The following is a 24531-nucleotide window of genomic DNA, read 5'->3' as shown; positions in this document are numbered from 1 at the left end:
GGCTGCCGCCGCCTCCACCGCCTCATATGCCCGCGCTCGCGGGGGGGCCGGCGTCGGCCTATCAAGGGCGCCGCCGCCCTGACGGACGGACGGCGGCCCCGCCCCCGGTACTGCAGCTGTCCTCCCTGCCCCCAGCCTCCTCCAAGAGGGAGCGCCGCAGGAGGGGGGATCCCGGAGATCCCCGCTATGAGGAACCTGGAGACCCCTCCCCCCGCAATGGGGGAGGGAGTCTCCGAGGAGGGGGCACTGAGGAAGTGAGAGCCCCGGAATTCCCCTCATTGTGGTGATGTGCCACAAGGGAGAGGGGTGCGCTGCAGGAGGTGGACACAGGGTGGGGGAAGCCCTGTAAATGAGGCAGGGGGCCCAGAGCACCTCCATCCGCAGTGAGGCAGGGGGGGCCCTGGAGACTGCATGGGGTGATGCTCAGGAGGGATGCTGGAGAGGGCACAAGAGGCAAGGAAGACCCCGCAATGAGGAAGGGTGCTGCAGAGGGAAGAGAAGCCCTAAGGCCCCCTCCCTCACTATTTGTGTACTGCCCACCCAGGGCCATGGCAGAGAGGTTCAATAAGACACACTGCACAGTACACAGCAGACACATGGAAGCCAGAGGACTCCACCTAGCATCACACACTTACCCAGAGAGCCCAGGTGCTTAGGACACACACACACCACTCCATCACACCTCACCAGTTTCACAAGCACAGTCCATCACACCAGCGTGTACCCTTACACACACACACTACACGACCCCATTACACAACCCGAGACTCAGGAACACATAGAAATGAAATGCACATAGCACACACCCCATCACACCATAACAGAATCACAATTGCAATCATAAAGTGCCATGTAGATTAACACACCCTCAGAACACAACACCAAAGATATACACATCACACACTCCACCATACCTGGCCTTATTCCATCTCACAGAGAGACCTACAGCCATGCAACCCATGGACCCAAGAAACAACACACATCCACACTCAGCACTATTGCACACCACAGGCCTCACACTGCCTCTAGACACTACAGGAGCTTTGCGGATGCTGTTGCACGCTCACACAACATGCAAACACCATCACACATGCTCTTCACCTGTATATCTGGACACGAGCAAAGGCCCACAGTGCAAAATTGGCAATTTGTGGTTGCTAATTATTAATGACAGACAAAATGGTGCACACAAACTCACACATGGCACACGTCACAGAAACATCACACGACACCATCCCACACATCTCCCAGGCTTCACACGTCACATATTGCGGTGTTATCACATACACCTTTGTTGCATTTCCAACACATCCCAATGCCCTCACCCATATACCACACACATCCCACTTCAGTATGTTTATGCACACAAACACACACAGCCAGCACCCCACCCCGGGCCTGCCACATACGCACAGCACCCTACCAGCCACCCACTGAAACCCAAGGAGTCATGGCCTCTCACTCCCACACCCTTGCTCTATGAGGAACACCCCCTCATAGAGCAAGAGAGCAAGAGAGAGTCTGTCCTTATAACTTTCTCAGAATGTGGTTGTCCTCCCCACTTATGGGAGTGGTGGTGTGGAGGACATAGGCAAGAGGCACAGAGTGAGCTTAGTGCATGGGTGGTGGGTGGGGAAGATTAAGGTCAGGGAAACATGTGAAAGGCTGAAGGCCAGAGTGAGAGACATAGAAACAGAGACAGAGATTCAGAGCCACAGAGATGGGCATGGACAGGGAAAAAGAGTAGAAGGAGACAGGGAGTCAGCACCTTGGCTTCCCAGAGACTCTGCCCAATCCTGTACTCTGACCCATCCCCATCCCTCCCTGCTGTTCCTTGTTGCCACGGTAACAGGGAGGCTGAATATGCAGCAAAGGAGGCTGGGCCTGCAGACCTGGCCTGTCTCCATGGAGACTGGGGAAAGGGGGAGCCACATCTGCTAACCTAGGTAGTTGGCCCCCAGGCCGCCTCCCCAACTTTGCCCCCTTCCCAGGGAGGAGGGACGGCCTGTCAACGTATCATCCCTTCCTTCTTCTGACCCTTGGCCTGCAGAGATGGGCCTGGGCCATGGGGAAGCGTGTTGGGGGGACAGAAGCCTGAGAGAGCCTGGATCCCAGGAGATTCTACGCTCTCTCCTCCTGCGCTCTGGGAGAACTCAGTCCCCCACACTCCACTCCAGACGCAGGCTCATGTCCCCCCTCATGCACTCCCTCCTCAGACACAAGGCTGGTGAGACTGATGACTGTGCATTGTGCTCCCAGCGCGAGGTGCTGCGGAAGTTGGAGGGGGGGGGGGGAGAAGACTTAGGAAGGTCACAGGGATGGATGGGGACAGGAGAGCTCGGCACGGAATACATAAGAGAAAGAGACTCACATTCAGAACCAGAGAGAGGCAGATATGGACGGACGAAGATAGAGACCAGAAAAAACAGAGATGAGAAAACAGATGGAGGGAGACAGAGCAACAGAAGTACTCAATGAAGGTGACAGAGACACGGGGATACACCCAGGAAGAGCCACGTTTGGCAAACTGGAGGGACTCAGAGATAAAGACTGGGGAGACTCAGAGTAGAAATGCGGGGGAGGGAGACTCAGAAATGGGGAGAGACCCCAGAAAAGATCAGTGGTGTGGTATTGGGACTGAGAGGGGGAGAGACCAGAGAGTGCAATTATATTTTAGTCACCTCCATAGACTGACAGTACAGCCCAAGGGCAGACATTGATTAGTCTGTGAGATGTGTAGACAACAGGGACGCTGAGATACAAGCTCACCCCCACACCTGTCCCTGAGGGGGACACACACAGCAAGTGTCCGACACACAGAAGGGGCCAGGTGGAGACTGGGGGCACTGTGTGCCAGGCAGGTCTCTTGGGCTGTGGCCGGCCCAAGGACTGCGAGGGCAGGCAGGCTCTGCAGGGGAGACGGGGCCCTTCAGCCAGGCTGGTGCTGAACGGACAGCTCCTCGCACTGGGCCGCAGGCCCCAGGGGTCCGCCCAGCTTCTCCCGCTTGCTGTCCTTCAGTCTGGCTTTTCTCACTGCTCTCGCCCCACCCCGCCTCCATCTAGTTTTCTATGGCTTCTTGTCTCTCACCTGTTTCAGTTCCACCTCATTCCCTGCTTCTTCTCTCAGCCCCAACTCCCTGGGTAACTCACTGCTTATCTGTCCTCGCTGCCCATCCCCCTCGTGACCTTCTCCATTCTATCTTATCTTCTCACCTATCACAGTATGTCTCCCCCTCTTGCCCCATCCTCCTCTGCCCCTCATTGCCTCCTCAATTCTCTCTCCCCTTCTCCCCCCATCTCTGTCTCTTCCCGTCCTCTCTCCCCACCTCTCCATCTCTTCCCCTCTACTCGGCCTCGTTTTGGCTCTCACTGTGTGACCTTCACTCGTCCTTTCTCAGCTGCAGTTTCCACAGAAACCTCCTGCAGGGCGGGGGAGGGCTGGGACAGAAAGTAGACCCACTCTTAACCCTCTTTAAGGGGTTTCTCACTTCCTCTCTTGGGAGCTGGGGAGGTACATTTTCAGCAGAAACACAGGGTCACAGACACAGACATTTGAAGATAGCCCATGGATGTACACACACAAATATGCACACAATTACAAAGTCATCAAATCACCCCAGCCCAGGCACACACTGGCCAATGGGGGGTGGGGGTGGGGCCCAGGCCTGCCACACTGAAAGGTTCACTCGCACTTCCCTCCCCCAGCCCCATCTGGTTTCTGTCATTCTGTGTCTGTGTTTCCTGGTGTCTCCCTCTCCAGATCCCCGCATCTCTCTCCATCTGTCTCAGGGTCTCTGTTGCAGCCTCCTTCTGTCCTGAGAGAAGGTCAGTGGAGAGGGGCCAGCTGCTGGGACCCAGGCTGACCTGCTGTTGTGGGCAGGGCCAAGGATGGAGAGCGCAGAAGTGACCATCCAATCTGTGGTTCTCAGCAGACTCCCTGAGGGGACCAAGTCTTTAATGCCCTCACCCCCTCCCGAGGAAATGAGACTGGGGTATCCCAAGTTTGGGGGTTTTGTTCTTTTTTCTTTTTTTATTCCAACAGGGACTCGGGTGTGGCAGGTGGAGGGAAGGGGGCCCAACTGACCCCCTCCCTGGGGGCTCTCATAGAAATTCTGAGTTTTCTCCCCAAAAAAAAGAGAGAAAGAGGCAAGAGGCGCCAGGGGACACCCATCTGCCGAAAGGCCCTCCCCTCCTCCAGAAGGGGGGGTGGGGCTACGTCAAGTCTTGGAGGGCCTGAGCAGTCTCAGGACCGGGTTTTCCCAGCGAACTGCTTTCCGCTTCCGGGACCGGACCCCCGTAGTCCCTGGCTCTTGGAGTCCTCGGCCTTCCTGCGCTCCTCTGGTCCGCAGTGGGGGGCGGAGTGAGGGGTCTGCGGCATTCTCTGACGAGTCCACTAGGGGGCGCAGGCAGACTCCGAAGCCGGGCCTCGGATTTCACTGGGAACCCAAGGCAAAATCCCGGCGTCTGGCCCGCCAGGGCACAAGTCTTGTCCCTCGCCCGCTGGGGAAGCGGGGGCGACCGGGCCTGGGCGGGCCCCGTCCCTGCGGTCAGTCCGGGCGCCCGCCCAGCCCCGCACGTGGTCACTCGTGCTCGGCCAGCTCTCGGGGGCCGGCGGGGCCGGGTCGCGGCCGGGGCGGGCTGGTGGCATCGGTAGGGGCTCCCAGGCTACGCGGGGGCGCGCCGGCCCCCGAGGCCCGCAGCGCCTGGATGCGCCGGCACTCCTGGCAGACACGCACGTGGGTGCAGGGGGTGGGGGCGAGGGGCCGGGCTCCGCCGGGCGGGCCCGGGTCGTCCAGGAGGCGCTGGGGGCCCCCGTGCGCGCCGCCCGCGTCCCCGCCCGCGCCGGCCGAGTAGAGTTTGCCGTTGCTGAGTCGCATCTCGCGGACTGCGCGCAGCGACAGCAGGGCCCGGCTCGGGCCGCCCGGGCGCCGGCGCCGGCGGGAACGCGACGTCTTGCGGCAGGACACCGCGTGCCGCAGCTCCTGCAGCATCTCCTGGCACACAGACACCTGCGGGCGGCGCGCACGATCACCGGCCCGCGCTCTCGCCGCCGCCGCCGCCGCCGCCGCCACCTCCCTCAGCTCCTCTCCGCACTCCCTCGCCTCCTCCTCTCTGCTCCCCTCCTCCGCTCTTCCTGCCCCTCCAAACTCTCCTGCTCTCCCCACCCCACGTCTTTCTCTTTCCTGGAACGCCCTTTCGCCTTTCTTCTCCTCTCTTCCTCTCCCCTCACTTCCCACCCACTGCCCTCCCGGTTCCTTTACCCCCCTGTGCTCTTCCAGTCTCGTCTCTCCACCTCCCAACTCCTCTCTCCTGTCTCCATTCTTATTTGGGTTTCTTCCTGAATCTACCCTTTACCTTTTCTCTCTCTCCTCGTCTTTTCAGTCTAAATGTTCTGCCTCTAGTCCTTCCCCTCTTACTTGTTTTCCATTTCCTGCCTCTGGTTCATGCAGTCACTGCTAGCCATATTTGTTGAGCGCCTACTGTGTGCCAGGCGCCGTTTTGGGCCCTGAGGATACAGCAGAGAACCAAACCGACAGCAGTCCCTACCCTAGTGGCGGTTATATTCCAGTGTGCAGAGGCAAAAAAATAACACACACGCAAAATGTAGATAGTATGTATGCTGATGATGAATACTTTGGAGAAAAATAAAATTCGGAAGAGAGGTGGGGTGTGTGGGAGGGGAGTGATGCTGAATTTCCACATGGGACAGGAAGACTTAGAGAAGACTCACTAAGAAGGGGACCTTCAAGTGAAACTGAAAGGAGGTGCTGGGTGAGCAGCATGGAGGCTGGCAGGAAGAAAGTGCTGCGGTGGGAGTGGTGTGGCCTGTTGAAGGAACCTCGAACAGGTCAGGGGGGATCGAATGGGTGCACAGGGGGAGAGAAGGAGTCGATGAGGTCAAAGGAGCAATGGGGGCCAGCTCGTGTGAGGCCAGAGGCCACTGGAAGGACTGGACTTTTATTCTGAGTCAGGTGGGAGCCACTGGAGAGTTTGAAGTAGGGACTGCTGTGCTCTCACAGGATCACTCCGGAGCAGTGTTGAGAATAGACTGTAAGGAGGCCAAGGTCAAGAGCAGGGAGGCACTGGGAAGCTGCTACTGTAACCTGGCAGGAGAACGCAGGGTCTGGGTCAGAGTGGTGGTGACCAAGCAGGAGAGAAGGGGTTGCATTTTGGGTATAGTATTCTGAAGGTGGAACTAACAGGATTTGCTAAGAGATCAGGTAGAGGGTGTGAAAGAGAGGGAGAGGTGAAGGGTAACCACGTATTTTGGCCCGAGCAGCCTGAATGACCGTGTAGCCTGGTGGGGAGGCAGGAGCTCCGTGTTAGATGTGTGTATTACGTGGCTCCCTGTTATACATGTGTGGAGATGGGGAGGGTGGGGCTGCATTTACAAACCCTGAGTGCAGGGAGAGGTCCCTGTGAGATACACATTTGGTGGCCATGATAGGAAGCCCCCCACATCTCAGCCCCTGGGGTTCCCATCCTTGCATAAGCCCCTCTGTCTTTGTATCAAGGTTGCTATGTGACCAACAGAACACGCCAGCTCAGCTGACACACTGGCTTCTGCCTGGCTCTCTCTTGGATCACTCACTTGAGGAGGTCAGCTGCCACAGCTCAAGCAGCCTTGTGGACAAGTCTCTGTGAGAAGAACTGAGGCCTCCTGCCAGCTGCTATGTGAATAAGTATATTAATCATGGTCTTTATTTTCTGTATCTTAGGGTGTTTTGACATCTTAAAAATCTTGCTGGCCAGGAACAGATTGCCTCTCCCAAAGGGAGCCAATTCTTAGAGACAACCAAGGGGGTGAAGGCCCGCCTTTCAAATGCAAACCAACCAATCCTGAGTCTATAATCCCATCTACTCCCTTCATCTATCTCTCACACACCAAGCTGTCCTAAATCATCAGGAACCAAGTACCAGAAATCTAGAGGCCACCCCTCTAGCCCAGAGCCCACCAACATTATCCAAACTAGCCAGTCCTAAGCTGTTTCCTTGCCCTGCCTTTCCCTTCCTGCAGACACACCAGTAAAGGCTCTGGCCTAGGTTTCTCCCCTCATCCCTCTTGCTCCTACCCAAATCTGGTGCTTCCCCATGTATCCCTGCGTGGAGTGTTGCGTTGTGAGGGGGAGTTAAGTACCATATTTTGCTGTGCATAAGCGCACTTTTTTGCCCAAATTTGTGAGGGACAAAAATAAGGATGTGCATTATACATGGGTAGTACTAATTCTGTTAAAAATGTTTTTAACGCTTTTATTTATGCTTATGAGTTAAAAGTGTAACTCTAGAAATCAATAACAATATCCATATGCAAAATAATACCCTGGAATATGATCATTGGTTTTGTTGAACTTATGATGAGCTTGCAATGACAAAGAGTTCTTGGCCTTTTATGATGCGTAAATATCATAAATTTCTTTCCAGTACATAAAATTTCTTGTACCTTGTATCTGTTCTTGTGTTTTGTAATTACTTGGTACATAAAATTTCTTATACTATAACATGTTAAAAAATAAATGCTAAAATTCCTTTATAGTGCAAAAAACAAGTACTTAAATGTAAATGAATAAAAATTTGAATTAAAAGATTAAAATGAAAGATGTTTTCCCTGAAAGTTTGGGCCAAAAACGTGGGTGCGCATTATACATGGCAAAATACGGTGATAAATTCTTCTTTCAATGGCATTGGCTTCTCTGTGTCATCACTCAGTCACCTCCAGAAATTAAAACCCCACGGGTACATTTTGATCCAGTGAGCCACCCTGGAAGTGGACCCTTGCAGCCCTAGCTGAACCTTCAGCCTCTATTGTGACCATGACCTCATCAGGTGGTTCTGGGCGTCCAGAACCACCTACCGTAGCTCAGCTGCTCCCAGATTCCTGACCCACAGAAACTGTGAAGTGATGTAAGTTGGCTGTTCGAAGCTGCAAATTTGGGGATAATTTGTCACGTGGCAATAGATAATACAGGAGTCCTCAGCATACAGACAGTCTTACAAACCATGCAGCTGGATGGGGTCACCAAGGCAGTGGACAAAGAAGAGAAGCAGCTCAAGGACCGAGCACAAGTCCCCATAAAGCAGTGGCCATGGAGGGAGGGGGAAATGAGCACGCGGGGAAGAACGGGCTTTGAGGAGAGATTAAAGTTGTGCCAAAGCACAGTGAGGTCTGAGATTCGGGCATGGGATTTACGACCTGGAGGGCACTGGTGACAAGAGTGGCTTCAGTGGAGAGGTGGGGACAGCAGCTGGGTTGGAGTATGTCCAAGAGTGAATGGGAGAAGAGGACTGGAAACAGCTGTAAGGGAAGGGGAGGGAGGGGGTGATGGCTAGGAGGGGAAGCAGGGCAGAGAGAGGGTTTTTTGAAGAGGGGAGAAATGACAGCATATTTGTACGCTGCCAGCCTTGATCCAGTAAAGAGGGAAAGCTGACGATGTGGGAGGGAAGGCGAGAACTGCTGAGGGATGTCCTGGGGGAGGCAAAGGGGAGGTCAGGACAGGTGAAGGTGCCTTAGCTGGGCGTGTGGACGAGGTGGGGCTCTGCAGGCTCTCCTGCCTCTTCTGCTTTTCTTAGGGGAGTAGAAGCAAGGTCATCAGCCAAAGGTGAGGAGGGGAGAAGGGGCTGGGGGCTGGTGGAAAGAGGGCAAGGTCAGAACCATCTAGGAGTGCAGGGGCACTACTAGGTCTGGCAATGGAGGAGTATTTCTGGGCAGCGCCGGAGGCTTCGAACCTAGTGTGAGAGCAGTCAGCAAGTCTGTTTCTTTGGGTTTCATTCAGTTGTTATCTTACTGCCTCTGTCTATCCTCCTATTTCTTGCTTTCCCACCCGGCCTCTCCCCACATCCTTCTCGCTGTGCGCCTTCTCACTCCTTTCCCCGGCATCCTCACCTCTACCCATGCCCTCTTCCCCCTCTGTCCTCCTCATGCCCATGGATTCTCTCTCCAGCTGGTCTGCTCTCACCCCTTCCCAACCTCGTCTACCTCTGGACTCTCTCAGGTCCCCTCTCACCTCCATGGCCCCCTGGACCCTCCTTGCTACCTGCTTTCCTTTAGTAAGGTTCCCAGTGCTACATTTTTCAAGCCCCTCCGCCCCTGGGGTCCCACTGCTCCCCCCAACACCCTCTGCCGACCTCCTCACCTCTTCGGACTCTGCCGACCTCCGCGTGGACCATATGAACTCCATGACGGCCACGAAGACAGCAATGATGAGGCCACAGATAAGCACAACAAAAATGCCACCAATGTTCTCCATGCCCAGACCTGGAGGTTGGAGGAGAGCCAGGGTCGGGCTGTGTGGCCATGGGGGCTCCAAGGGGTCTTCGGGCGGGCACCGCGTAAGGGGTGGCTAACCTTTAGCTCGGTGATCCTCCTCCTTGGGGCACCGGCCCCCCTCCCACCACTTGCGCTTCAGGATCTCCAGCCGGTTGTTCTCCTGAAGCTGCAGGATGGCCAGTGTGATCTCATCCCGGAATGGGGAGCCTGGACCGGGCACACGAGGGTGGACTAGCCATCGAGGCCCCAGAGCCCCGCCCACACAATTCCAACTGCTTCCTCAACCCAGCCCCTCCTCCTGTCTCCGGTGTGTCCCCACGTTCTGCCTTCTTCACCTTCGAGAATGACCACTGATCGCCACCCTCCTTGCAACCACGCTGGGCCAAGCTGCACTACACCTCATGTCACATTTGTCATGGTCCTCTCCCTGTGGCCTCCCCTCACCTCCCACCCAGGCTCTTCTCCACAGCAGCCAGAGGGACAATTTCAGCAACAGAGTCAGATCATGCCTCTCTTGTACTTAAAACTCTCCAATGGCTTCCCGATGCTATGGGACAAGGTCCTTTCCTGGCCTACCAGCGCCTGCAGCCATTGGCCTGGCCACCTGGGGCTCTCCCCTCACCCCCCGCCTGGGGGGCCCTCCCGCAGGGCTCAGCTCCAGCCACACAGGCTTCCTGGCTGTTCGAATCCTCCAGGCTCAATCCCACCCTAGGACCTCTGCTTCTGCCTAGAATGTCCCTTTCCTCCCTTCACTCAGGGCTCTGCTCACATGGTGCCTCCTCAGCAGGTCTCTGACTGACTTTATTTAAAATGACACCAAGCGCTCTACTCCCTGTCAGTATCTTCCCCTTAATTTACTTCAGAGAAGTAGTCACCACCTGACATCACATTATAAAGCTGTGTTCACTGTCGTTTGCTGTCTGCGGCCCTAGTGGAAGGCAGGAGGGTGGGGCACGGCAGCTCCCTGCTGTGGTACCAGCTTCGGCGCATGTGCATAGCACACCGCAGGGCATCAGCCCTGCCAGTGAGTGATTCCCCAGCCACACCGCTCCTCCCCTGAACTGTCCTTGGGCCCCCAACACCCCACACTTATCCTCTCCTGTACTTATTTCTTCATTCACTACGATTACTTCTTGAGTATTTACCAGGATCTAGGAACTCGGGATATGGGTGAGTGGGTGATTCGTGTTTGACACCTACTATGTGCCAGACACTTGGTTTACAGAAATCTATTCAAGTCTCACAGTGACCCTGTGAGACAGGTATTACCACTCCCATTTTCTGGCTGAGGCAGGTGCCACTCTTGCCTGAGGCTGTAATGAGTCAGGGAGGGAGCGGGCACCTGAACACCCTGGCACAGCCCTGACTCTGACACAAAGCTGCTGAGACTCGGGGCGAGTTGTTAAGCAGTAATAGATAACCATGGCAGCAGTCATCAGCGCATGGAGGGGTTTAAAACTGCCAACATCGGGCAACAAAATTGATGGTGATTTTCTAGCACTGAGCCCTGGAAAAGCATGTCCAAGTCTCCCTGGCATATCCATCCCTCCTCCCTCCCTCCCTTTCATCCATCCAAAAACATCCATCATCCATTTTCTGAGTGCCTGCTCTGAACCAGGCTATAGGTTTGGTGCAGAGAATATGAAGTAAATAAAACAAGGTTCTCACTTTTGAAGGGGCCCTGGGGCCAATGCGGGAAGGTGGCAAGTCTCAGAGCCCACTGGGCTCTCCCAACAGCCCTGTGGGTCTGGAACTGATTGCTCCTAAGCCCGCTTTTGCAGGTTAAGGGTGCAGAGGCTCAGGAAGATGACGTCACCCGTCCAAAGCCACACAGCCAGGAGGCCACCCACAGCACACCCAGCCTGTCCCCAACCTGCTCACACAGCTTGGCCTCCTGTGCCAGGGCCCCGCTGCCATCATACCCAGTGGCATGCCGATGCCGTAGCCCTTGGTGTCCAGGAGGCCCCCAATCTGGGTGAGGTTGCAGTTGAGGCGCCGGTGGTACTCATTCATGGTGGATTCGAGCAGGAAGGCGTAGCGGGAGTTGAGCACCCGGGCAATGCCTTCCTCTGTACTCTTGACAAACACGCTGGGCTGCTTCGACTGCATGTAGTTCCACATCCGCTGGTACGTCTGGTACCGTGAATTCTGGGCATAGTGGGCACAAGGGAAAGAGATGAGGGGCTTTCCACCCCCTGCCTTCCCCTTCAGGAAGTCTCCCTCAACCCGAGGAAGCAAGGAGACCAGCGGAAGACATTAAGAGCCACGGACAGAGAGACAAAATGGAGAGACTGCTCAAGACCAGGTCCAAGACGTCCCACCCCCACCCCACGCCCAGCTCAGCAAGGACCCCAAGGACCGAAGGCTTGGAAAGAAGGGACCATGGTCTATTTTTCAACACTCTTCTCTCTTCCATCCCTGGGCCTGGCTCAACCTGACACCAGCCCTGTCTTTCCAGTGCTCTCAGGCCTTACTCACAGGACCTGGGAGCGTAAGCTCGACCCCCAAATCTATCCATGGCCCAGCCTGATTCAGAGACCCCCATCCATGCCAAATAGGACAGCTTACTTCCTACAGGAGCTGTGGGAACTTTCTGGAAATGACCACCCTTGCCCCTGCCACCCGAGACATGCTCTCCCCTCACGGGCCTCTCCTGTGATCTGAGGTCCAAACTCTGCTCTTCTTACATGCCCCATAAGCCCCACCCAGTGGCTTGGCAACCTCCCAATCCTATTCCTCTTCTCTCCTACCTGGGAAATGGTCCTGCCACCCACCTGCGTAACCTGGGAGTTCACGGTCCTGCTTACCTCTTCAGCCAGTGGCCCTTGCCCAGCTGTAGCTTTCTCCAGACCATTTGTCTACCCCCAACTGCCCCAGAAGAAATTTCCAGCTCTAAATGGGTCACCCCTCAACTGTTCCCACCACCCCTAACAGGATCCAGTCGCAGCCCTAGCCTGATACTCAAGGCCCCTGCAGTTTCTCACCCAAACCTCCTCACCTGGCTTGTCTTCCTTTCGATTCCTCCCCAGCACCCCAAAATACATCGGGACAAGCTCCCTTCACCTTGAAGGGTCTTCCCCTCCTCTCTGCTGGTCCATTTTGCCAGAACTGACCCTCTAGCAGCCTCCTGGATGCCATTTGGCCTGTCCAGCACTGATTTAACATTAAATCCCATACCTGCCTCCTTTCCCTCATTCCCTGGGCAAAAGTCCAGTTTCCTTCCCCAGCTAGACAGTAGCATGCCTCACGAGAGTGTGAGCGTGTCTTCTGTTCCTCAGCCTCCCTGAGCGTCATGACAATCAGGACCCAGGAGGCCCTGCCCAGCCCCACCCTGAGCTGGGATCCTGACACCAAGCCTGGGCAACTCCAGGGCCCCACCTGGAAGAAGGTCATGGTGGAGCCAGCGTGGATGGTGCCGTACTCAATGTTGGTCTGGTCTGCCAGGTCATCAGCCGACTCCACAGGCACCTCCATGCGCTGCACGGTGAGGAAGGCAGCCAGGTTGGCCGTGTAGGAGGAGATGATGATCAAGGTGAAGGCCCACCTGAGGGGTGGGAGGGGTGAGCTACAGGCTGGAGCCACCCTGCCACCCTGTCCCTTTGGCCATGCACCCCATTGATGGTGCCCCCGAGTGACTTGGCATCTAGAAGGCTCAGTGACTGCTGACTAGTGGAGAGGTTGAGGGCATGCATTCTAGAGCCAGATTCTCTGGATTTAAATATTGCTTCCAGAGACTTCCACTTCCAGATACAGGAGAGTAAGATGGTCTGGAAATTCCCGCCCATTGAGAAAAACTAGAAAACTGGACAGAATGTAGGAAACTATTTAAATACATAGGACAACAGGCATCTCAGGACTGCAATCCCTGAGAAAAAAGCAAACGAAGTGAGCATTGTTATTGCCCAGGCTGCCGGCCTGATTTAATTTACAGACTGCATTGCCAGGAAGGAAGGAAACCCCAGTCAGGTAATCTCACTGACTGGATGGAGATCAGAGATGAGGAAGACCAAGATGGCTGGAATTTGGGACAGGAGACCCAAAGAAGAGAGCTGCACAGAGAGAGTTCCAGATATCTGCATAGGGTCCCCTTGAGTCTTTGGCTGAGTATCAATCTGTGTATGCACAGGGTGAAACTCTAGCACCAGACAAGAACAACTTTCAAAGACAGAACACTCCCCAGGGCTGGAAATCTTTTGAGCTCCCTCCTGCGAGAGTAGAGAGATCACACTGGATACATGAGACATTCAGTAGAGACTCAAAAGGACAACACATTAGGAATAGAGTTAGGTTAGCCCTAAAATAAAGGCTACACTAGACCTGCCCTAAATGAACTTAAAAACAGGCCTGTAAGGATGGAAATAGACTAAAAGTAACTTAACTGCCTGCCAGGAAAAGTCCAAGGCTCTTTGAAGTGATGCATTCAACAATATAAACAATGTAAAATTCACAGTCTGTCATCCAATAAAAAGTTACCAGATACACAAAAGCACAGGAAACTGTGGCCCATAATCAAGAATAAAATCACTCAATCAGAACAGACCCAGAATTGACAGAGATGACAGAATTAGCAGACAAGGACATTACACAGCTACTATAAATATCTTCAGAATGCTCAAAGATATAAAGAAAAACATGAACACAATGCAGAGATAAATGGAAGATATAAAACCGAAGAGAATAGAACTTCTAGAGATGAAATATACAATACCTGAGAGGAAAATTTTATTGGAAGGGATTATTAGATGCTATAGCAGAAAAGCACAGGGAATGGGAAGAAAGCAAAGAGTCTATCCAAAATAAAACAGAGAGATAAAAAATGACTGACAATGAGCACAGAGCCTGAGTGGCCTGAGGAATACTGTCAGGTAGTCTCACATATGTGGCTGGGACCCCAGAAAGAGAGGAGAGAAAGGTATGTTTGAAAAAGTAATGGCCAATTTTTTTTTTCAAATTTGATGAAAACTATTATTATAAACTTTCAGATCCAAGAAGCTCACACATACACACATACACACAAAACACATCAAGGCACATTATAATCAATTGCTGCAAACCAGTGATAAAGAGAAAAATCTTAAAAGCATCCAGAAAGGCGGAAACATATTACACACAGAGCATCAATGAATGACAGTAGACTTTTTGTCAGGAAGTATGCAAGCCAGAAGACAATGTGACAACGTGCTGAAAAAAAAACTGTCAACCTAGAATTCTATATCCTGCAACAAAGATCCTTGAAAGAAGAAAACACATTAACAAATTTTTCATACAAACAAATCTGAGAGAACTAATTGCCAGCAGGCCAGCACTTCAAGAAATGTTAGAAGTTTTTCAGGTAAAAGGAAAATACTAGATGGAAATTTGGATATACGTGAAGGAATGAAGAACATCAGAAATGGTAGACATGTAGGTAAATATAAAAGACATATTCTCCATTTTAAATATTTCTTTAAAAGATATTTATCATTGAAGTAAACATACACGCACAAACAATGTATTGTGGGGTTCATTAAGATAAGTAGAAGTAATATGTATGACAACAGTAGCTCAAAAGACGGGAAGGAGAGATGGAAGTATACTGTTGTAAGGGTCTCACATCTTACGTGAAATGGCATGCTACTCGAAAGTATTTAATAACAATTAAAGATGCATATTGTAAATCTGGAGAAACAACTAAGAAAAATAAAAGAAGTATAGTCAATAAGTCAAGACTGGGACTAAAGCAGAATAAAAAAACTCTCAATAAATCCAAAGGAAGGGAGGAAAAGAGGGAAAGGGAAACAAAGAACAGATGGAACAAATAGAAGACAAACAGCAAGTTGGCAGACTTAAACCTAACCATACCAATAATTACATTAAAGGTCTCAATCAGGGGTTGGCAAGCTATTGCCCACAGGCCAAATCTGGTTTGCCATCTGTTTTGGTACAGCCCACAAGCTAAGAATAGTTTTCACATTTTTAAATGATTAAAAGGAGATCAAAGGAAGAGTAATATTTCATGACACATGACATACAAAATTCAAATTGCAGTGTCAATGTTCAGAAATAAAGATTTATTGGAACACAGCCACACTTCCTCATCTGTGTATTGTCTACGGCTGCTTTCACTATAATCAGAGTTGAGTAGTTTCGACAGAGACTGCATGGCCAGCAAAGCCTGAAATATTTACTATCTGGCCCAGTACAAAAAAAGTTGGTCAACCCCTGCTCCAAGGCCTAAGCACAAGCTGCCTATAAGAAACCCACTTTAAATATGACATAGATTGAAAGTGAAAGGATGAGGAAAAGACATACTATGCACTAAGCATAAAAAAGTGTGCCTATATTAATATCAAATAAAGATGATTTCAGAACCAGGACTGTTACCAGGAATAAAGACAGACATGATGTTACGACAAAGGGATCAATTCGTCAAGAGGACAAAACAATCTCAAACATTTATGCACTTAATTACAGAGCTTCAAAATTCATGAAGCAAAAACTGATAGAACTGAAAAGAAAAATAGATACAATTTCTCCACAATTACAGGTGGGGATTTCAACACTCCTCTCTCAATAATTGATAGAACAAATAAGACAGAAAATCAGTAAGGCTATAGAAGACGTAAATAACACTATCAACCTACAGGCCCTAATTGCCATTTACAGAGCACTGCACCCACCCACAGCAGATTCTAGGAAAGTGCACACGGAACATTTGCCAGGAAGGACCACATGCTGAGCCACAAGTCTCAGTAAAATTCAAGGATTAAAATCCTATGGAACTAAACTGGAAATCAATAATAGAAAGATCTCTGGAAAACCCCCAAATCCTGGCTCCATCACTGCCTAGCTGTGTGACCTTGGACTCACCTGTGAGGAAAATACAATCATAGGCCCCTCCTCACAGGGCTGTAGTCAGAGTGAGTTACATACACTGTGCAAGTGTGTCCTCTCGTCCTGGTGACTCAGGACGGACTAGGGAGAAGAGGCACCCACTGATCTGGCTTTGGGACCCAAGGGCAGCCGCTGTCTTATGCTGGCCCTCTGTCCTCCCATCTGTCAGGTGACAGTGGCCAGGCGTGAAGACAGGAGATGCTGAGGGCCTCCCAGAGCACCCCTCCTCCAGCAGACAATGAAAACAGCAGCTGTCCTTTGCTGAGCACATGTGCACGACTCCGTGCTAGGCACTGGGGTAGGGGTGGCGTGGAGGATGAAATAATACAGCCTTCTGCAAAAGAAAACCAAAACCTGACACACAAAGACCCCATCTGACACCTCCTCTCCGGAAACCAAGTCTGCAAACCCACCCTGTGGGTCAGTGCTGTCACCCACTCAAGACAAAATTATTCAGTGGCTGGTAGACACCAAGTACCACCTAGACCCCCCAAAATGTAGTGTGGCTGACTGGTGGGGGGTATGGGGCGGGTGAGAAGGGGCCACTCACCGAGACAGAGCAGGGGATGACAGATGGGGAATACAATTCGGGAGTAAGTATGTGAGCTCCATTTTGGACAAGTAGAGTTTTAGGGACGCCATCAGTCATCCATGGAGAGGTCTGAAGATGAGAAGGTCTAGGAAGTGTGCTATGAATAGCAAGAGCAGCTAGGGGTGGATGAGATGGCCCCAGTATACGGAGTTCTGGTCCCCAAGTGGGGAGCGCCCCCTGCAGGCATTTAAGGAAGGTGCTTGGTAAGGTGTGGGGCACTCTGGTGGCCAGAGTGATTGAGCGGGGCCCCAGCTGTTAGTGGGAGGGAGCAGGTGTTGACAATGCAGCCCAGTCTGAACAGGCAACATCTGGTCCAGGATTATTTGAGCTTAACAACTTGGTACATAAAAACCAAAGCATTTTTTGCATGGTTATAATAGAAACTGAAATTTCTAGAAATGCACCTATGATTTAGATCATTTCTCAATATTTAGATGGAAGAACTGGATACTGTTTTGTTTGAAGCTTTGCCAAGAACTGTTCACTATTTTGGGAAATCACGTCTCTGACAGCACAACCCTATTCATGGTATTGGAGTCATCAAGTGAAAATGCTTGGACCAGCTACATTAGTAAATTGTCACATTCACAGATTTGTTATTTGTACGAACGTACTCATTTACCAACTATTTCAAATTGTCAAGTCTCAGGTGTTGACATAATTCTATTAAATGGCCTTACTTCTTGTAATTCCAAACGTATCCATTTTAAGTAGGTGCAGACTCCTGACTACCTCACTCTGTCTTCTAGCACAGCCCTGCCCAAGCATTTATGTATCACTGTCCTACTATTTTTTCATAAATCACTTCCCTTTTTCTCCTTTGCATTGCGGTTAGGGGGTTTTATCGATGTTTTAAATCACCTGTGTAGGTAGATATATTGCCCTTGAATTTCATCAGGGTGGAAAAGGAGATGTTACAAAACATTTGTTGTAAAAAGAGGGCGTTGGGTCTGCAAACACTGAAATGTCACTGGTGTGGAGCGGGGAGCTCCAAGAGAGATGGCAAGGGCAAAAAGCACCATGGCAAAATGAAACAGGCAGGTGGAAACCCAAAGGACACAGCTAGCAGTTGTTTCTAGGCGGAGGGGTTTCTAGGAGGGTGGCTAATGGAACATTGGACGTGTGGACAAAGGGGTCCCATATGACCTGTGTGGAGCCAGGGAAAAGGGGAGCCAAGCTGCTGATTAGATCTAAGGTTTTGGGGCTTTCTTGCTAGGATGGCGTGAGTGAAGGACAATGGGACCTGAGGAGTTGAGGACAATGACAAAGGACTAGTTGAAGACATGGCCCAGAAGCCTACCTACGTGGACATGAAAGTAGGTGGGGCTCAGACAGGAAAGAGGAAGGTGAAAGGACTCATGTCGTGGGAGCGACCCAGGGAGAGCCTGGGAGTGACAGGGTTGCTGTCAGAGCATAAAGCTAGAGGCACTGCTTTCCAAGGCAGAGAGGTCGTTGGGTGTGGACAATGACCAGCCCTTGGGTGTGGCTGCAGGGACTGTGGCCTGACTGAACCCTGGGGCCCAGGAGGGGGGTCCTGGCCTGGTTGCTGCAGTGCAGGTGGCAACCAAGTGTGGTAGGGCAATGGCACCCACGCCCACCAGCCCACCCTGGCCCTGGCCTGCCTGCCGAATCACTGGGCCAGGGGCACTTTTGGAGATACATGAAAACCCATTGAAATAGCTGTTGAATGAGCGAATGTGTGAGAGGGATCGGGGTAGAAACAAGAGTGAGCCCAGGTCAAAGGCTCCAGTGAGGGAGGGGGAGTGACTGGAGGCTTCCTGGTGACAGAGATGGGAAGGGACAGAGAATACTCAGCTGGAGAAGACCTCCCTGACCGAGGAGCAGAAGGAAGGGATGGTCTGCAGAGAGGTCACGGGTCTCCCACCTAACCTGGGGCGTCGGCCAGCTTTGTCACGGTGGGTCTCCTCATGCCCTTGCAGCCACCTCCTCACACACTTGCCCTCTCTGGCCTGTCTGGAATATTCCTCCTCCCCCTTGGCATGGACTCAGCCTAATGTCACCTCCTCAGCGGGGCCTTTCCTGAGCACTCCATTCTCTACTGTTCTCTTTTATTGCACCGTTTGGATCCTTAGCACCACCGTGTATGCGCACGTGAGACGTCATTACGCTAAAAATGTGAATAACTTCACTTGGGCTGTGGGTGGGCAGAAGGGAGCCCTGCCCTCGCCAGATGTCGACGTCTGAATCCCTGGAGATTTTTTGTTTCCCCACAGAGTAAAAGGGTCTTTGCAGATGTGATTAAGGACTTTGAGATGGGAGATTATCCTGGATTAGGTAGGCAGGCCCTGTAAGATCACAAGGGTCTTTAGAAGTAGAAGGTCAGTCAGAGAGAGAGTTGAAGGTGCGCTGCGGCTTTGAAGATGAACGAAGGGGCTATGGACCGAGGGATGCGGCCAGCTTTCAAAAGCTAGAAAAGGCAAGGAAATGGGTTCTCCCGGGGAGCCTCCAGAAGAATCAGCCCTGCCAACACCTTGCCGTTGGCCCAGTGAGATTTATTTTGGACTGCTTGACCCCCGAACTGTAAGAGAACAAACTTATGTTGTTTTATGCCACTGAGTTTGTGTAATTTGTTGCAGCAGCAATAGGAAACGAATATCAGGAATAACACTTGAAATGATGCAAATCCCCAAAGGCTAAAAGAAAAAAACAAAATTATCAAGACTCAAATGTTTGGAAGCCAGTAGACCAAGCAAATTGCAAATGACGCCATATGGTGATTAGTCCTGCTTAGCTGGGAGAGAGAAAAACCTGCCACCATTTCGGTTAGTCTTGAATTGAACAAGTTTTGAATTAGACAATATCTTTGGGAAACATTCTTGGCATAAAATAGGATGTCTCTGTGTTTATGTATCTGTTTACTTATTTATTCTCGGCTCTTCTGCCTCTTGAGGGCTGATTCTTCACCTGTGCCTGGCACATGGAGGGGCTCGTACAGTACCTATTGAATGACTGTTGAAGGAGGAATTCTGTCTGATAGGAGCAGGTGAGGAAGAAGTGCTCCTTGAGAAGGCCTGATGCCTGGGACTGCCCTGGAGAGGTCACCAAGGGCCTGGGAGCAGGGCTGGGCTCAGGCGGCCCCGAGGGCCTGCTTGGGTGAGGGGCATTGGGGTGGGAGCTCAGCTCAGCCTGGCGCTGCCTGTAGCTGAATGCATGCGCTTTATAAAGTAAATCGCTCCCTCTCTCTGGCTGTCAGTCTTCCAATCCACAAAACCGGAAGACTCTCCCCTGTCCTAAGTGTTCTCCTCAGTCTTCTGTGGTTCTAATAAGGGAAAGGGGATGAGAAGAGTTACATGAACAGCAGCCAAGCCCAGCTGCTCCCTGAAAGGCAGGGGGAGCAAATGTGAGTGCTTATGGAGGCCAGGCCAGAAAGTGACTGACGGGGGGCCGGCCCGGTGGCTCAGGCGGTTAGAGCTCCGTGCTCCTAACTCCGAAGGCTGCCAGTTCGATTCCCACACGGGCCAGTGGGCTCTCAACCACAAGGTTGCCGGTTCGACTCCCGCAAGGGATGGTGGGCTGTGCCCCCTGCAACTAGCAACGGCAACTGGACCTGGAGCTGAGCTGCGCGCTCCACAACTAAGACTGAGAGAACAACAACTTGAAGCTGAACAGAACCCTCCACAACTAAGATTGAAAGGGCAACTTGACTTGGAGAAAAGTCCTGAAAGTGCACACTGTTCCCCAATAAAGTCCTGTTCCCCTTCCCCAATAAAATCTTTAAAAAAAAAAAAAAAGAAAGAAAGAAAGTGACTGACGGGCAGCAGCGACTGAGGCCGATGGAACAGACACCGACGCCAAGTGGGAATGCCAGCTGGGCGCCACCAGATCTCCCAAATTGTCTAGAAGAGAAACCTGGGTTTTTGAGTGAATTTGCCCAATGTTTAAACGTTGCCAACTAATTTAAAAAATTTTAAATTGTGGGCCAGACACCATGCGTTGTCGGTGCCTGCTCTCTGACATGTAGCTTCTTGGAGCTTGTCACAGGGGCAAAATAAGTTCTGTCCAAGCTACTGGGTCCCCATGGGACTTTGAGGGAGCAGGTGCCTCGGCCTCAGGACAGTGAAGGCTGTCTAGGCTCAAGGACTCTAAGCCTGTGTGGCTGCTAGGCAATGTCCGAGGGCGACAGTACCACTGCTGTACTGATTATGACCCTCATGTCAGCAGAAGCACTTTTCGTAACAGCCTCACTGAATCCTTACAACCTGAGTCATGGGCATTTTTATCCCCATTTTTCAGATGAGGAGACTGAGGCACACAGAGGGGCTCTGGCTTACCCAAGGTCACACAGCTAGTAAGTGGCAGGGCTGGGGTTCCGCTCTCCCTACCCCATTCCCTATCACACAGCTGGTGGGGACTGGGGACCCGCCCAGCCCCGGGCGGACGGACAGAAAGCCTCTCACCAGACTCCGCTGACACAGCGTGTGGACAGTGCCCGGGGCATGATCTCCGAGCCCTGCTGCATGAAGCCCCCGACGGGGAACCAGAGGCTGTTGCCCAGCGTGTACTGGTTCTCCAGGATGTGGGGGCGTGCCCGCAGGCATGGGTGTGGGTTATACCACTCATAGGGGCTCAGCCTGTGGAGAGACAAGGGGTGGGGTGGGTGGGTGGGTCAGGGGGGAGAAAAAGGAGAGAAACAGGAAAGAGACAGAGCCACCATGATCAGCAGAGACAGGAAACAGAGGGGAAAGAGACAGATGGACAGAAAGACACACACACACACACACGAGGTAAAAAGAAAGATATGGAGAGAGAGAGGCAGAGAGACACCCACAGAGATGGAGAGACACAGAGAAGAGGCAGAAAGAGACAGAGAGAGAGACACAGAGACATAGAGAAAGACAGAAAGAATGGGAAGGAGAGGCCCAGAGAGAACCACAGAGCAATTCAAAGCCACAGGGTGAAATGTAGAGACAGGGCCAGGATGGGAGCGAGGGTCCAGAGAACCCAGGGCCCCAAGTGGAGGCCCAGGGTGGTCCGGACAGATGACAATGTGCAGTCAGTCATGGGCCCCCAGCTCAGGCCTCCTCCCTGCCCCCTCCTCCCCGGCAGCAGGCAGGGGACTCACCTGGCGGCCAGGAACAGGACGCAGCTGACAGCCAGGTAGGCGAGAAGCATGAAGAGCCATACAGCAGGGGAGAAGGGGTCCAGGAAGGAGAAGTAGCCAGGTTTGCGGCCCTGGGGGGAGAAGGAGTAAGACCTGAAGCCACCCTGACCTGAGCCACATCCCCAGACACTCCCCCCTGACCCCCAGAAGCCCAACTGGCCCTTCCCAGGTCCAGCCCACAGCCTCGGCTTCCCTTGGGAACGCAGGTGTCTGGTCCCACCGCCAGCGCCTGCGTCCAGCCTCCACATCTTCAGGGGAACCGTACCATGTGCACTCGGTAGAGAATGCTGATCCCCAGGGTCATGAAGGGTTTGGAGAAGTCGATGACCTTCTCCCGCTCAGCTGTGATGGTGAACGCGGCCACAGCCAGGTCTGCCTTCTGCTGGAGGGGAAGCAGGGTAGGGCAGAGGGGCGGCCAGGGAGACAGACGGGCAGTTAGGGAGAAATGTACCCAGAGAGTGACTGAGAGAGAACATCAGAAGCCAAGAGCGACGCAGAGAGAGGACAGGAGGGGCCAGAATCCTGGACTGTCTCCAGGAGTGCCCCAACTTGGACCCTCGTCATCTCATGTCTGCTGTAAGAGGCTCTGGGGCTTCTTTCCTGCCTGCTGCCCCACCCCATCCAATCCCTCCTGCCCCGTCAAGTTCATCATTAAGGTGCTTTATAAAACCCACTACAGACCCTTACCCCCCACCACCACCCCTGGGTCCTGGAGAGAGCCTGGGATTGGAGTTGAGATGTCTGCACGCCAACCCACTCAGACCCTCTTGGTGCCTGTTTCTTCTTAGTTAACAAAATTTGTCACATGCTTATTCTGTGCCAGGCTTCATGCCAGACAGCACTTCATAGAGATTACTTTGTATACTCTTCCCAACAGCTCCCTGAGGGCCACTACTTGCCCCATTTTATGGATGGGGAAATCAAATCTCAGAGAAGCAAAGGCACTAAAAGTAAAGGCAGGAACTGTGACCGCCATTCTCCTGCCCCTGGCAGGCACGAGTGACTCAGATGTGTGCATGAAGGTACCCCCTTGACAGAGGCCCAGTGCCCAGCTCAACTGAGATCATGACCTCGAGGGAAGCTGCATGTGGTCTCAAGTGGGGTCCAGGTCTGAGGCGGCAAAGGCTGGGAGTAGGTAGGGTGAGACAGAGAAGGGTTTAGGTGGGGGTCTGGCTGGCACACCCCGAATCCCTGGTCCAAAAGGGCCATCTGTCTCTGGCCCAAGTGGACATCAGCTGGCCTTTGGCTGTGGGCAGGGCACAGGCTAGGAAAAACCTGGCCCTTCTCCTGCCCTCCTTTCAACTCCACCAACATACACATGTGATCACTGTACCAGTCAGGTTGATACCACTCTACCATGTGCACACCAGCCCATACCCACACATATGGGCCCTGACACAGGCTGACCAGTACACACCAGCCACACAGATGCAGGCAGACAGATGTGTGCCCTGTCCAAAAGCGCAGGGAGCAGCAGAGACACACGCGGGAGCAGGCATTCCCTAGAGGTACAGTGCATACACTCATACACGCAGCCCTCACATGTGTACGTCCATGACAGGGCAGGGTGTGAGGAGGGACCTGGGGAGGGAGTAGGGAGCCCTAGCTCTGCCCTGTGCTCGCTGGGTGAGCTCAGGCATGGGCTTCTGCATCTCCAGGCCTCAGTTTGTTCATCTGTAAAATGGGGGTGGGTGTTGGGAACCTGCCTCCCAGGATGTGCCTTCCAGACATAATGATTCCATCCCCCAGGCCTCAACCGGGACTCCAGATTCAAGCAGAAACCTCCTCTGGGGCTGAAATAAGAGTCAAGGTGCTGGATCACTGGCCCAGGAGGAGACACACACTCTCCTTGAAGGGGCTGAGACTGAAAGCACACGAAGTAATATAGGCCCAGGCGTGGAAAGAGGGCACACATCCAAAAGACAACCACAAGGCAGAGAGGTGACACAGGCTGAAAACAAAACCAAGGTCAAGGAGTGAGTATGTGGGCCCAGAATGAAATCCAGGGTCATGGAGAGGAGACAGGTCTCAAAGACAATTCCACATCAGGAAGAGAGGACAGATTGAAAAGATGAATGAAGAGGAGAGAGAGGTGGCACAAGTCAAACAACTAACACAGGGCAGCGGAAAGATGGCACTCGCCCCAGTATGACTTGGGAGCAGAGAGAAAAGGCACAGTCCCAAAACCAAATCCAGAGGCGGTGAGGTGTGGCAGGGGCCCAGAACACGGCCGGATTCGGACAATACCCTTGGGAATCCCTGGGTGTTGAGAGTAAAGAGCGTTTTCCCCCTTTCATGTGCATTGCCACTTTTATGACTAACATGTAAATTGTCAGAAACAATCAGAGCTAATACAGAAATCCAATGATTTTTATGCATCCACAGGAGGTGTGTCCTGACAAGGCCCTCCATGGGGCCCGAGTCCCCATTTTAGAAATCAGGAGGCAGTGGCCTCTTGGCGATGGGGCTGGAAGGGCCCTGGTGGTCCCCAGGCCAGGCACTCAGGGGCCCACTTCCTCCCTAAGGCCTGCAGGGCTCCCGCTCCTTTCTGTTCCATCTCTGGCTGGCTCACTAGCCTCCTCACCCACTCCTGAGACCTGGCCTCAAGCCAAACACCAGCCCCGGCCTGCTTCTTGTCTTTGCTGCATTCTCCACCTCTCCTCCAGTGGCAAGGGCAGG

At 52.6% G+C, this 24531-nt stretch overlaps 1 protein-coding gene across 6 annotated transcripts in view; it reads right to left on the bottom strand.

Annotated features, from left to right (window-relative positions):
• Window positions 1–4002: 4002 nt before the first annotated feature.
• Window positions 4003–24531, bottom strand: part of GRIK5 (glutamate ionotropic receptor kainate type subunit 5) — a 54027-nt gene continuing 33498 nt past the window's right edge. For 3 of the 6 annotated variants that reach the window (XM_074314266.2, XM_074314268.2, XM_074314271.2), the window contains 8 exons: window positions 22118–22234; window positions 21814–21923; window positions 21149–21322; window positions 12644–12809; window positions 11188–11413; window positions 9344–9472; window positions 9132–9253; window positions 4003–5009 (listed from right to left, as the gene is read on the bottom strand). In XM_074314266.2, the coding sequence (XP_074170367.1) occupies window positions 4581–5009; window positions 9132–9253; window positions 9344–9472; window positions 11188–11413; window positions 12644–12809; window positions 21149–21322; window positions 21814–21923; window positions 22118–22234 (1473 nt within the window). In that variant the 3' untranslated portion in view covers window positions 4003–4580. The other 3 variants (XM_074314267.2, XM_074314269.2, XM_074314270.2) reach the window with 3 other exon arrangements.

Source organism: Rhinolophus sinicus, chromosome 8 (assembly GCF_057876585.1).
Source record: "Rhinolophus sinicus isolate RSI-liver-muscle chromosome 8, RSI-T2T, whole genome shotgun sequence".
NCBI lineage: Eukaryota > Metazoa > Chordata > Mammalia > Chiroptera > Rhinolophidae > Rhinolophus > Rhinolophus sinicus.
The sequence above is the reverse complement of the archived record's forward strand: the minus strand, read 5'-3'. Positions and strand labels throughout refer to the sequence as shown.